Source organism: Amblyraja radiata, chromosome 15 (genome assembly GCF_010909765.2).
Source record: "Amblyraja radiata isolate CabotCenter1 chromosome 15, sAmbRad1.1.pri, whole genome shotgun sequence".
Lineage (NCBI taxonomy): Eukaryota > Metazoa > Chordata > Chondrichthyes > Rajiformes > Rajidae > Amblyraja > Amblyraja radiata.
The window spans coordinates 23,484,483-23,497,595 of record NC_045970.1 but is presented as its reverse complement, the minus strand read 5'-3'; the positions used below and the strand labels follow the sequence as shown (position 1 = coordinate 23,497,595).

Sequence of the window (13,113 nt, the reverse complement as noted above, 5' to 3'; positions counted from 1 at the left end):
TTGGTCCCTTGAACAAGTATTGTCATTCAATAAGATGACAACTGATTCAATTTTTCCCTGTGCTCCCATATTTCCCACCATCTCTCCACCTGCCATCACCCTTCACCCCCCCACCCATTCAGTAATTCAGAATAAAGGAGACTTGGAAGCCCTGGGCAAATTGAATTGTTACTGTTTTTATTTTTAGTTATTATTTTTACGGAGAGAACAATCTGCGCCTGCGCGGTTTAATTTAAAAAAAAAAAGCCGACTGACTGCCTACCCAGAGTAATTACTCACGGCACGTGCCTGGGCGCAAGGGAGGGAGGGGTAAGGAGGAGAGAAAAATAAGGAGGGTGAAGGGGGGGGGGTTATTTGTAGACTATAGTTACCTAAAATTGGAGAATTCAATGTTCATACCGTTAGGATGCAAGTTAGCCAGGCGGAATATGAGGTGCTGTTTCTCCAGTGTGTGTATGGCCTCACTCCTCCATTGCAGGGCAGAAAGATCAGTATGGACATGGGAGTTAAAATAGTTATATTTGTTGGAACAGAATGGGATTGAAATAGTTACTGTGTGTGGCATGTTTTTACCAATATCTATATAACAAAGCATATGGTAGAACAAGCACACACATGTTAAATACAGTTTTGAACAGCTTCACTGGCTTCGCTTAGGAATGTGCAGATGGGATAGTCATTTTTTTCCCTTTGGTTTTCATCAGGTGAACTGAATAATGGCTTGCATTTAATGAAGTTGATTTAAGAAATAAATTGCTACAAGGCATTTTAGAAACAACCATGAAATGAATAGGAACGATGACCATGTCCTTAATCAAATAAATGAATTTGAAACGGGTATTAAAGCAATGATAATTAAACAATTTAGAGATTGTTTTCCTCTCTAAAGATTAGGTTAGTAAATGGGAGATCAGTAATGAGATCCTTAAAATGGCCCAGGTAATAAAGACATGATTAACAGTTTCTTATATTTATATAATGTACTCATCTGTTCTTGCTTCATTATCTGGAGAGAAAGACAACATCTTGACAGCCTTGTGTGAATAATGATCAAAGGCTGTCAGTTTGTTTGGCCCTTGTTCCCGCACCCCATCTTCTCTTCTCCCCACCCACCCCCACCACCCAAACCTTTCCTCCACATACGCATAATACCTAGGTCATTGAAGTACTAAAGATTGCTTCAAACTTGGGTTTGCTGAACAGCAATGAATACAAACACCTTCCTAATAAGTTTGGTTATTCCCCATGAGTTCCGTCTTACAATATCTGAAGTCATGTAGATTGAAACATTTTTCTTCAGAAATCATGATATAAGCATACTATTGCACCAATGGAAAAGAAAGAGTGACAATTTTCTTCTCTCAATGACCTAATGCTTTTGTCCAATGCAAGACCATAAGACACAGGAGAAAATTGAGACCATTTGGCCTATCGAGTCATCAAATGATCAGGGCTGATCTATTTTTTTCTCTCAATCCCATTCTTCTGTTTTCTATTGATAATAGACACTACACTGGTGGAAATATGAATTAGATTCTACAGCTTGATATACATTTACAGTGGCATACGTTTTGCGTCAGTTTATATTCAATATGGTTGTGAGATTTTCATAGAGACTTTTACACAATTGAAAAATAATATCTTTTGGTTACTCACTCACTTCAATTCAACAATGTCAAAAAGATATTTCAGCACTGGATGCTGTGAAAGGGTGCTCTCACGGAATACCAGTGAAAAGGCAGGTTCACAGCTGTAAATAGACCTTTATCTTCAAAATGTTTTCCAAAATGATGTTTACAGGAAATTTCTAATCATCTGTAGAAAACTGACTATTTTTCACATCAATATTGTTACCCAAAGCATGGTACTGTGAAGGATTACGTCGAACTGATGAAATGAGGAAGAAAAAGCATTATTAGACATCTGCTTGGCAAAATACAGCTCATGCTTATTCTTATTAGTGCATGCTTATACCAGACTTGTTTTAACACAACTTTACTTCATTTCCTTTCCCCAACTATGATTAGTATTACAGACACTGGAGAGTTTCCTCTGTACAATTTAGTAGGAATTGTTTCCCTGCATTTAATCCCAAGGGCTTTGTCGGTTTGTGCACATTCAGAGCATTTTTTAATAATGAAATGAGTCCTGGGGTAAAACCTAATAATTAAACTGAATCCTACGCCACAAACAATTGCAATCACTCCTGTTTCTCAAATTTAGACATTAACTGTAATTTGCCAAACTATATATAAAGAAAGATCTTCCAGATTTTAATACTTATTTCAATTGTGTAAATGTTCACTCAGCTGCTGCATTTGGCAGGCTTGGAATAGGTGGTTAAAAATGACAAGCTTCTCTCATTGTTAACCACCCTTGCCAGATGATCCTCTTTTTCTTAAAGTACATTAAAGTAATTTAGCACTATTCCCATTCATAAGAAAATTTGTTTGAATTCCGACAAAATTGTTTTTTTCCCCCCATGACTGCAGTATTCCTTCAAAAAATTAGATTCTTTCAAAATTAGCTGTTAGATTCCTTCAAAATAATTCAGTTTCCTTCCAGCTTGAGAACCGAGAAAACATCTTAGATAATATAAACAATCCCTTCTGTCCCGTTTAGCTTTGGGGAGGAATGTGTGTGCTGGGTGACTGAACGATGAATCATCTGGTGTGTCTCTGAGCGCACAGCTGTTGTTTCCTGTATCCTTCCCATTTATTCCTGTAAAAGGTTGGCTTCGGATTTTCGGCCCTGCATCCACCATGTGAGGAAATCAAGTTTAAGGTGATCTATCAAATGCTTTCGTTGGTCAGAAGTTCTGTCGTGGTCTCTGAAAGTAAGATTGCTTCTAATATTGAAGTCACATTTCTGCTGTAGGTTTATTCATCCATTTACTTATCCCGTCCACAGAGGAAACCGTGGGAGGATTTCCAGATGAGAAACCTGGAAGGGACTGTTTCTTGGATGACTGGTTGCAATTCACAGTCTTTCCTTCTCAATTCTCTGCTAGTTCTCCTGCTGATTGCTGTAGTGGAGTTGTTGAGGTCAGGCGGTAGATTTGGAGGAGAGCCAGCCAATTGTTGGGTCAATGTAAATGTTTGCATTTTGACTGGTGGGGAAATGGGGGAGGGGGGGGGTGAGATATTAAATTGGAGGTATGACTTCCCTTTAAACGTTTTCAGTGACCAACCCAAGAGTGGATAAGCCATCCCCCCCCTGCTCCAGTAAAACCAGGACGCAGATTTTGAAAGCAGAAAGATTTCATTTCATACTCACCTCAAATCATTGTATTCTTGTGGACTTAAATTATCTTTCCCCACCTTGAACTAGATCATTTTTGCCCTCATTTTTAATTTCCCCTTACTGTGGATAGTTTAAAAAATCTAAATTAGGTCATGTTTTAAGAGTCTGGATTTATTTATTATTGGTAATTGGAAGGAATACATATTGATTTTTCCTGTTAGCTGCAACTAATGAGCAGATCACTCATTTTTTAGACCCAGCCCTCTTATTGATTCATCTTCAAAGGCAGTTTAGCAGGGTAAATATTACCCATGTCTGATAATGAATTGCAGTTACTCTTAATTGCAGGGAGAAAGACAAAAACATGGAAATAAAATTGAGATAAAATTGATTGAAAAGAGTGTGTTGGGGGAGTTAGCACAATGTTTTCCACTATTTTATGTTTATTTTTTAATCAGATAGGAATGATAAATGTTGCTTTTGTCATGCTTCCCAGTGTGCGTGCGTGGATGTGAGAGTGGTGACTCACCGGATCCATTTTTCAGATCAATATACACTTGCAAGTACGAGAAGGCAATCCTTGTATTCTGGCTGTACCGAGAATTAACTAGGTGCATACATAATCAGAGACGTGGTTTAATATCTTACATCTTCATCCACACTGTATTATCAGCACAAAGCTGGTCAGGTTGAGAAGAGATATTGTAGTCATGAGGTCCCTAAACCTTTAACATCAGAATACTCTATTTACTAAAATAAGTCAAAATGGCACTTGTATAATATTAGCTTCCTGAAATGTGTGGCTGGTGCAAAATGAAATCCATATGCAAATGAACAAAGCCACAGTTTTCACTCAGGGAAAGAAAACAATTAATATAATGATGAAGAATATCAAATAGAGCATATAATGGGTAACTGCTTCAATTTAATGATAAGTGCCAATTGTAGCAATGCTTTGATATTTGCAAATGTGAACTCACGCGGGAGATGTGCAGGCCATACCACTTCACATCACTTCCTCCTCCACTCTTTCTATTATTAAGCTGGTGGGTTAGGTTTAAAATAGACTTATTACAAGAGTAATGGAACAAGTGCAAACATTTTGGGTAAGCTGGAATCAAGAGGGTGGAGCATGGAGTGTGTTTAATGCTGCGAAGCCAGAAAGGCCAAGGTAAGAAGATTGATAGGGACACAGAGGTGCAAATAGGGGCCTTTACTGATGCAAAAAGTATGGAGCAAAATTCAGGATTGAAATAAATGCCAAAGTTATGACAGGCTGGCCTATTTGATCAAAAAATGATTGTAAAGGGAGGGGTTACAGAATCAGATGGTAAAAATGATCGGTTTAGTCTTCGCCACAGTGTTTTGCTGGAGGAAGAGTTGTCGTAATAAGGCGTGCATGTCAGGTAAGCAGAGTGAGTCTACAGTGATAAAAAAGAGAGTTGGTCACTGACAAGCCAAATGGGATATGATCTATTTGACGGATGCATTTGATTCTATTTCTGCATATGGCAAAACACATTATTTATTTATTTATTCTCTGTTGCATCGATAAAATGCTCTTGTATTTTCAATGTTCAAATATCCTGACATACTTTTTAAAGAATCACAATTATGTTGTAAGTCTAAACATGTTTAAATACTATTATTAAAGTATTTGGATTCTTTTAATTTGAATCTTCTTATCGAGTCCACATCACAAGATTAGAAATTGTTCAGCCGAGCTGAAAACACTTCACGGTATCTGCATACAATTGCGTCTAGCGCTTCTTGTGCGTGGTGGTGGAAAAAGATTGGTGGAAACAGGGCCACGACGTGAATGCTCTTTCCTTGACCCTTTAATTAGAATTGGGGCAAGAAGAAATCTGGATTTAAGTGACAAAAAGTGGTGTTTATATGTCATTAATAATATGTATTAAACACTTTATTTTCTGTTTCAGTACTCGTTCCTGATAATCAGATTGTTGCTGCCGCTGAGAACTCATCACAGCCAACGGAATCCGTCGGAGAGCTCTCTGAATCGGCTTCGATTGTATTTGATGAAGATAAACCAATAGCTAGCAGTGGAGCTTATAAATTTGATTTTGATCATCTTGAGGTCTTGGACACTTTCCATGCTCAGCCCTCTTTAGCTCCCAGCTCGACTGCAAACGCAGAAGGTTCTGAACCTGAGTGGCAAGCCAGTGAGAAGCCTCTGAGCACATTGACCAGCTCCAGGAGCCCACCAGCACCAGCGTCTCCGCCAATCTTACGAAAACCTGCTGGAATTACAGATGTTGGTAGCATTGAGGATGTGGCAAAAACTGTGCAGGCAGAGGCCTTTAGCATAGCCTCAGATAATGCTCCCAGCGTTAAGAAAAAGAAAAGACCACAATCTCTGAAAAAGAAGATTAAATCAGAGAAGCCAGCAGAGACACCAGCGGAAAAGCCAACAGAAGCTCCAACTACAACTGAAGACCAAACAAAGCCCACTGTCTCCAAGACAAATAAAGAAGTGAATGCACCTGAATCCTCCTGCAGCAGTTTACGAAGCGCTGTAAACCAACAGGAGTCTTTTATTCCTCTTCTGCCATCCAACAGTTTTGATCAAGCCAACCTTACTGAGCTCAATCCGCTTGCAAGTGGAGATAAACTACAAAATGTACCAGTAGCACAGGCTGAAACTGAGACCGTTTCTGTTGCGAGAAAAGATTTGGACAAAGTCGCGACTGAGTCTGGCACAGTGTCCAATCCTCCGGTTGTGGGCCATGCTGTGAGGCTGGAATTTGATTATTCTGAGGACAAAGACAACTTTGATAGTGATCTCGAAAAAAAACCTGTTCCTAAGAAATTTGGCAAAAAATCCGGTGGGAAGATGCCACTACGAAAGCCAAAGCTAGGAATCAAGAAGGCTCCACCCGTTGAAAAGGTCGCGAGTGCTCCATCATCCTACTCAGCTGCTGTTCCTGATGAAATCCCCATTCCAAAGATGGCATATTCATTCGACCCTTCAAAATGGGAAGATCCAAATTTCAACCCCTTCAACACCAATGTGCAGGTCCCAAATTCTCCCAAGCACCATGCTTCATCAAGTATCAAAGTGGATAACTGTGAAAGCTCAACGGATCCATTTAAATCTTCTACAAAACTCTCAGGATCTCCTTCTCAATCCCCTGCTTCATTTGAGGTGAACGATGACACTGGTGCAAGTGAAGGGGATAATAACAATAAGTCATCAAAGAAGAAGAGGCTACCTTTAAAAACGTAAGTGATTAAGTGGTTACATTCAGTGAAATGTATTTTTCAGATTTGCAGAGGCTGATAGTGAACAAATTAAACAGATAATCAATGTTTTGGAAAGTAACAACATATCACCGATGGCAATTCCCATTTTGTGCTGATGAGGCATTTGTTTGAATTTAAAAACATGAGGTTTATGGCACTGAATCAAAATGGTATTAAAAGAGGGGATCAAAATTCTTTCTTCTGCCCTCGATATCTGTGGTCTTCTCGGAAACTGTTTAAGAGACCATTGACAGAAGTGTGGAAGCAGATTTATTTTGTAGTGGGTGGTCAGGAAGGCCAACCACGAAGAAGGGAAAATGTAGACACACGGAACTGCAGATGCTCACTGACAAAAAAAGGCACAGAGTGCTGGAGTAAAAAGAAGGGAAAATATGTATATTGTATTTTTTGAGCTATTGTACGAACATGTCACGTTAGGTATCAGTCGTTATACATCTATAGTCTATGCTAAATTGTCTGATCTCTGTTAGGAAGTGAGCACTACTGTTACAATTGGCAGTCACGCATTTTAAGGAGTTGAACGGTGATTGTTTTGTGCAAAAGGGTGCATGATTCCAAAGGATTCTCGTGATCAGAAGTCGCATCAATAAAATGTGCTTTGGAACCATTCAGAGGGACATTTGGGAAACAACCAACCGCCCTAGGTTAGGGAGAGGATTTTGACATTATCGCTTAAATCAATTTGTTTTTGAGTCTGCAGACTCCGATTTCGATTTCCCTAATCGCATATTGCGAACATTGTCTGCGCCGTTTATTCTCTAAAGAGAAGGAAATGGCAGCATCCACTTCAAGATTCATAACCCTTATTTGAGTTGTTCCTGGACGTTTAATATTGGACTCCCTAAGGTGGAGAACAGGGTTAAGAGGCGCAGATAGATCAGCCATGAGTGAATGGCGGAGTATACGTGATGCGCCAAATGGCCTAATTCTGCTACAATGCCTTATTAGGCTGGACTGGCCAAACGGGAAATAGGATAATTTCATGAATCTGTCTGTGAATTAATTCACGACTCCTTAAGAGTTAAAATTGGCATGTCGCAAAGGGAATGCTACGGTTGTTATGGGAGCTTTCAACATGCAGGTAGACTGGAAAAATCAGATTGGTGTTGGACCCCAAGAAAGGGAGTTTGTGGAGTATCTCTGTGATGGATTCTTAGAGCAGCTTGTACTGGAGCCTACCAGGAAGAAGGCAATTCTGGATTTAGTATTGTGTAATGAATCGGATTTGATAAGGGAAGTTGAGGTAAAGGAGTCATTAGGAGGTAGTGACCATAATATGATGTTTTAATCTATAATTTGGGAGGGAGAAGGGAAAATCGGAAGTGTCAGTATTACAGTTGAACAAAGGGGACTATGGAGCCATGAGGGAGGAGCTGGCCAAATTTGACTGGAAAGATACCTTAGCAGGGATGACAGTGGAACAACCATGGCAGGTATGAAGGTGCAGGATCAGTTCATTCCAATGAGGAAGAAAGATTCCAAGGGGAGTATGGAGCGACCGTGGCTGACAAAGCAAGTCAAGGACAGTATAAAAATAAAAGAGAAGTAGTATAACATAGCAAAGATGAGCGGGAAGCCAGAGGATTGGGAAATTAAAAAAAAAGAACAGAAGATAACTAAAAAGGCAATACGGGGAGAAAAGATGAGTTACAAAAGTAACCTAGCCAAGAATATAAAGGAGGACAGTAAAAGCTTCTTTAGGTATTTGAAGAGGAAAAAATTTAGTTAAAACCAAATTTGGGCCCTTGAAAACTGAAGCAGGTGAATTTATTATGGGGAACAAGGAAATGGCAGACGGTTGAACAGGTACTTTGGATCCATCTTCACAAAGGAAGACACAAACAATCTTCCTGATATACTGGTGGCCAGAGTATCTAGGGAGACGGAGGAACTGAAGGAAACTCACACCAGGCAGGAAATGGTGTTGCGTAGACTAATTGGACTGAAGGCTGATAAATCCCCAGGGCCTGATGGTCTGCATCTCAGGGTACTTAAGAAAGTGGCTCTAGAAATCATGGACGCATTGGTGATCATTTTCCAATGTTCTATAGATTCAGGATCAGTTCCTGTGAATTGGAGGGTAGGTAATGTTATCCCACTTTTTAAGAAAGGCGGGAGAGAGAAAACAGGGAATTATAGACCAGTTAGCCTGACACCGGTGGTGGGGAAGATGCTGGAGTCAATTATAAAAGATGAAATAATGGCACATTTGGAAAGCAGTAACAGGATCAATCCGAGTCAGCATGGATTTACGAAGGGGAAATCATGCTTGACTAATCTTCTGGAATTTTTTGAGGATGAAACTAGGAAAATGGACAAGGGAGAGCCAGTGGATGTGGATAGAAAATTGGTTGGCAGACAGGAATCAAAGAATAGGGATAAACGGGTCCCATTCAGAATGGCAGGCAGTGACTAGTGGGGTACCGCAAGGCTCGGTGCTGGGATCGCAACTATTTATAATACATATCATTGATTTAGATGAATGGATTCAAAGTAACATCAGCAAATTTGCAGATGACACAAAGCTGGGTGGCAGTGTGAATTGTGAGGAGGATGCTATGAGGATGCAGGATGACTTGAACAGGTTGGGTGAGTGGGCGGATGCATGGCAGATGAAGTTTAATGTGGATAAATGTGAGGTTATCCACTTTGGTGGCAGAAAAAGGAAGGCAGATTATTATCTGAATGGTGTCAAGTTGGGAAAAGGAGAAGTAGAAAGAGATCTGGGGGTCCTTGTTCATCACTCACTTGAAACTAAGCATGCAGGTACAGCAGGCAGTGAAGAAAGCGAATGGCATATTGGCCTTCATAACACGAGGAGTTGAGTATAGGAGCAAAGAGGTCCTTCTGCAGTTGTACAGGGCCCTAGTGAGACCACACCTGGAGTATTGTGTGCAGTTTTGGTCACCAAATTTGAGGAAGGACATTCTTGCTATTGAGAGAGTGCAGCGTAGGTTCACAAGGTTAATTCCCGGGATGGCGGAACTGTCATATGTTGATAGAATGGAGCGGCTGGGCTTGTATTATCTGGAATTTAGAAGGATGAGAGGGTATCTTATTGAAACATATAAGATTATTAAGGGATTGGACACACTAGAGGCAGGAAATATGTTCCCGATGTTGGGGGAGTCCAGAACCAGGGGCCACAGTTTAAGAATACGGGGTTGGCCATTTAGATTGGAGATGAGGAAAAACGTTCTTACCGAGAGAGTTGTTAATCTGTGGAATTCTCTGCCTCAGAAGGCAGTGGTGGCCAATTCTCTGGATGCTTTCAAGAGAGAGTTAGATAAAGCTCTTAAAGATAGCGGAGTCAGGGGATATGGTGAGAATGGGGTACTGAATGTGGTTGATCAGCCAAAATCACAGTGAATGGCGGTGCTGGCTCGAAGGGCCGAATGTCCTACTCCTGCACCTATTGTCTATTGTCTATTGCCTATTAACTGGTGATCCACTTTCTCATTGAGAATCTTTATGAATCTCATATCCATTCATGATCTCTCTGCTTGGTGAACCACAAATGTGACAAGTACTTACATAGGACATCTAGAACATAGAACAGTACAGTACAGGAACTTTGACCCACAATGTCTGTAGCAAACATGATGCCAAGTAAAACTAATCTCCTCTGCCTGCATGTGATCCATATAATATGCCTGCAGGTGTGTAAATACATTCCCTTCATTTTCGTGTGCCTGTTTAAAAGACTATCATATCTGCCTCCACCACCACCCCTGACAGCGCATTCCAGGCACCCACCACAACACTCTATGTGAAACAAAAAACTTGCTCCTCACATCTCCTTTAAACTTTGCGATGTCCACTTAAAGCTATGCCTTCCAGTCTTTGACATTTCCACCCTGGAGATAAAAGGTTTTGACCATCTACCCTGTCAATGCCTCTCATAGTTTCTGATTTAGTAGATTATTTGATGTGGGTCTTTTCTCATTTTTGAGATTTCGCTCCAGTGAATCCATCGAGAACCAGAAAAACCATGATGGTGGGAATGGAACACTAATTTGTCCATAATGTGAGGAATATTATAATCAATATTTTTTCCATACCAAAAGTCCAAAGAGCATGAATTGTCACAACTTAGATCTGAATTTAAAATTACTACAATGATGAAGATCAGCTCTTCGGTGAAAGCACCTAACTTAATCTTTCTCAAGGATTATTGCTTGAGGAGTTTTATCTTTAGAATAATGTTTCTTGCTGTAGGAAATGAGGAGATTTAAAATGAGAACCTTAATGAATCCCCTGATTCTGCTATTGCTCACTGCAGCTTTTGAATGAAACTTATTTATGAGAAATAAGTCATCAGTGGTCATGAGAGCAGAAACAATTGTACCTTGAAAGTACATAATTATGATATCTTCAGTTAAATGATTAGGTTCCTGGACAAATTGTGCATAAATATTTCATATCCTTTGATATTTCAGATCATTTGTGATTATAATTGTCATACAATTATCTGAAATTATTCCTTCCACAAATATGATTAGACCATGAATGATTTATTGGCTTATTTGGTGACAAATTGTTTTGTTCTTTTCTTTGAGATATTTGATGCAAATGAAAATAAAATAAATGTGATATTGGTAGAATATTTAAGTTGATTATATTGTCATTAAGGCAAGCACTAATATCACAACATCTAACTATTTTTAGAAACCAAAGTATGATTTAGAGATGAAAATCATTGAGAGGGAAATAATTATTTGGCACTGAAAAGGATTTGGGGGTTTTAGTTTAATTTAGTTTAGAGGTACAGTGCAGAAACAGGCCCTTCGGCGCACCGAGTTCACAGCGACCAGCGATCCTGCACATTAACACCATCCTGCACAAACTAGGGACAATTTACAATTATTCCAAGCCAATTAGCCTACAAACCTACAACCTGTACATCTTTGGAGTGTGAGAGGAAACCAAACTTCTCAGAGAAAACGCAGGTCACAGGGAGAATGTTCAAACACTATACAAACAGCACCCATAGTCTGGATCAAACCCAGGTCCCTGGCACTGTAAGGAAGCATCCCTACTGATGCGCCACCTTGCCGCACAGTTCTTAGAAGAAATATTAGTACAGTTTCCAACAACATCTGCTCCAGAAAAATCCAGTGGCAAAGGCATAAAACGATTTTCCGTGAACTATTCACTATTTAAAACACTGGGGAAGTCTCAACCCAAAACATCGCCTATTATTTTTCTCCAAGGATGCTGTCTGACCCGCTCAAGCATTTTGTGTCTATCTAAAACCCTTTTCTGTTTTTTTGTCAAATAATTAGATTACAAGGTATAATAGAAATCAAATAGTTTGTGGTACCAACCAGTTATCTGTCATTGTTTCACTTGCACCAGGCGGTGGAGGTGGAGGTGGTTAAGGTCAAGAATTTCTGTCTAACCATCTATCTGCTTGTGTTGTGATCTGAATCACAGCTGCCCTCTCTTTCCCTCCCTTGCCTTCCGGTCAAAGAACGTGTATATGTGCACTGGAATTTCAATTTTATCTCTAACATGAGAAACTCTTTCTAATGACTACAACCACAATCAAGATCTCTGTATCTGATTACCGCACCACCCTTTTTCAGTTTGTTGTGCAGAAGGCATGCAGCAGATGAGAAGTCATTGCCACCACTGAACAGTTACACAGTTATGCTCAGAATATGATTATTATTGCAACTTAGAAAGTCTAATAATTGTATTATTTTATTTTGTTTACTTATCTTATGAAATAGCTTTAGCCGATAATTGCCATCAGAAAAATCCGTGAAACAATTCTTGATTATTGAATTGATCAGTGCCCATCTCGGACGTTGTTACTTGGCTTGCTGGTGATACGCACTCATCTCGTTAATAATGCATGTTATTTAAATTATTATGAATATAATATAAGGCTTAAAGTAAATGAAATATTTCACTTCAACAATCTATGCTTAAGATATTACACCAGGAAGTGGTGCAAGACAGAAAAAGTTGCCTTTTCACAGGTACTGTAAGTCAAGACTTGCAATTTTTGTAAGTCTGCTTTACTAGAAGTTACTTTTGAACAGGCAGCTGAGTTCTGAAGTACGGCAAGAATTAATTTGAGTAGGAACTTGTGATTAGTTTTAAACAGTCAGGATATAGAAAAGAGAAAGATTATCGTCAGAACTTTGAGAGTTCTGTATAGAATCAGTTGCATTAGCAGCATGGCACTGAAGAAATGACAAGATTTATTTCTCACCTGCCTTTCACTAGTTGCAATGCAAACCTTTTAGAAACATTGTTTAGATATGATCATAAAAAGTTATATCTAACAAGTTCTTGAAATGCTATACTGCACAATACTTTTCAGGGAATGTCAACGAAAACCCCCGAGCAACAAGTAAGAAGTTATTTTTATGTGATAACTGAATGCTACTGTAATGTTTCTCACAGAATGTGGGGAGAATTTAAAAAATAAGATGAACTAGTATTTGTGAAAATAGGCTTGTTGATGGTCAGTGCAGACTTGATGGGCTGAAGCTCAATGACTCGAAGAAAATCTGAAATTAAATATCTGTCCTCGATAATTGGTGGAACTATGCATGTGTTCTAAAAGAGGAG

The 13,113-nt window shown here is 39.4% G+C and overlaps 1 protein-coding gene across 13 annotated transcripts in view; it reads left to right on the top strand.

Moving 5' to 3' along the window:
* tacc2 (transforming acidic coiled-coil containing protein 2) overlaps positions 1 to 13,113 on the top strand; it is a 225,407-nt gene that overhangs the window by 173,663 nt on the left and 38,631 nt on the right. For all 13 annotated transcript variants that reach the window (XR_004414162.1, XM_033033794.1, XM_033033792.1 and 10 more), the window contains one exon: positions 5,184 to 6,486. Coding sequence is in view for 12 of the 13 variants with exons in the window: in XM_033033794.1 (XP_032889685.1) it covers positions 5,184 to 6,486 (1,303 nt within the window). In the remaining variant the exon portion in view is untranslated. The remainder of the gene's footprint in view (positions 1 to 5,183; positions 6,487 to 13,113) is intronic.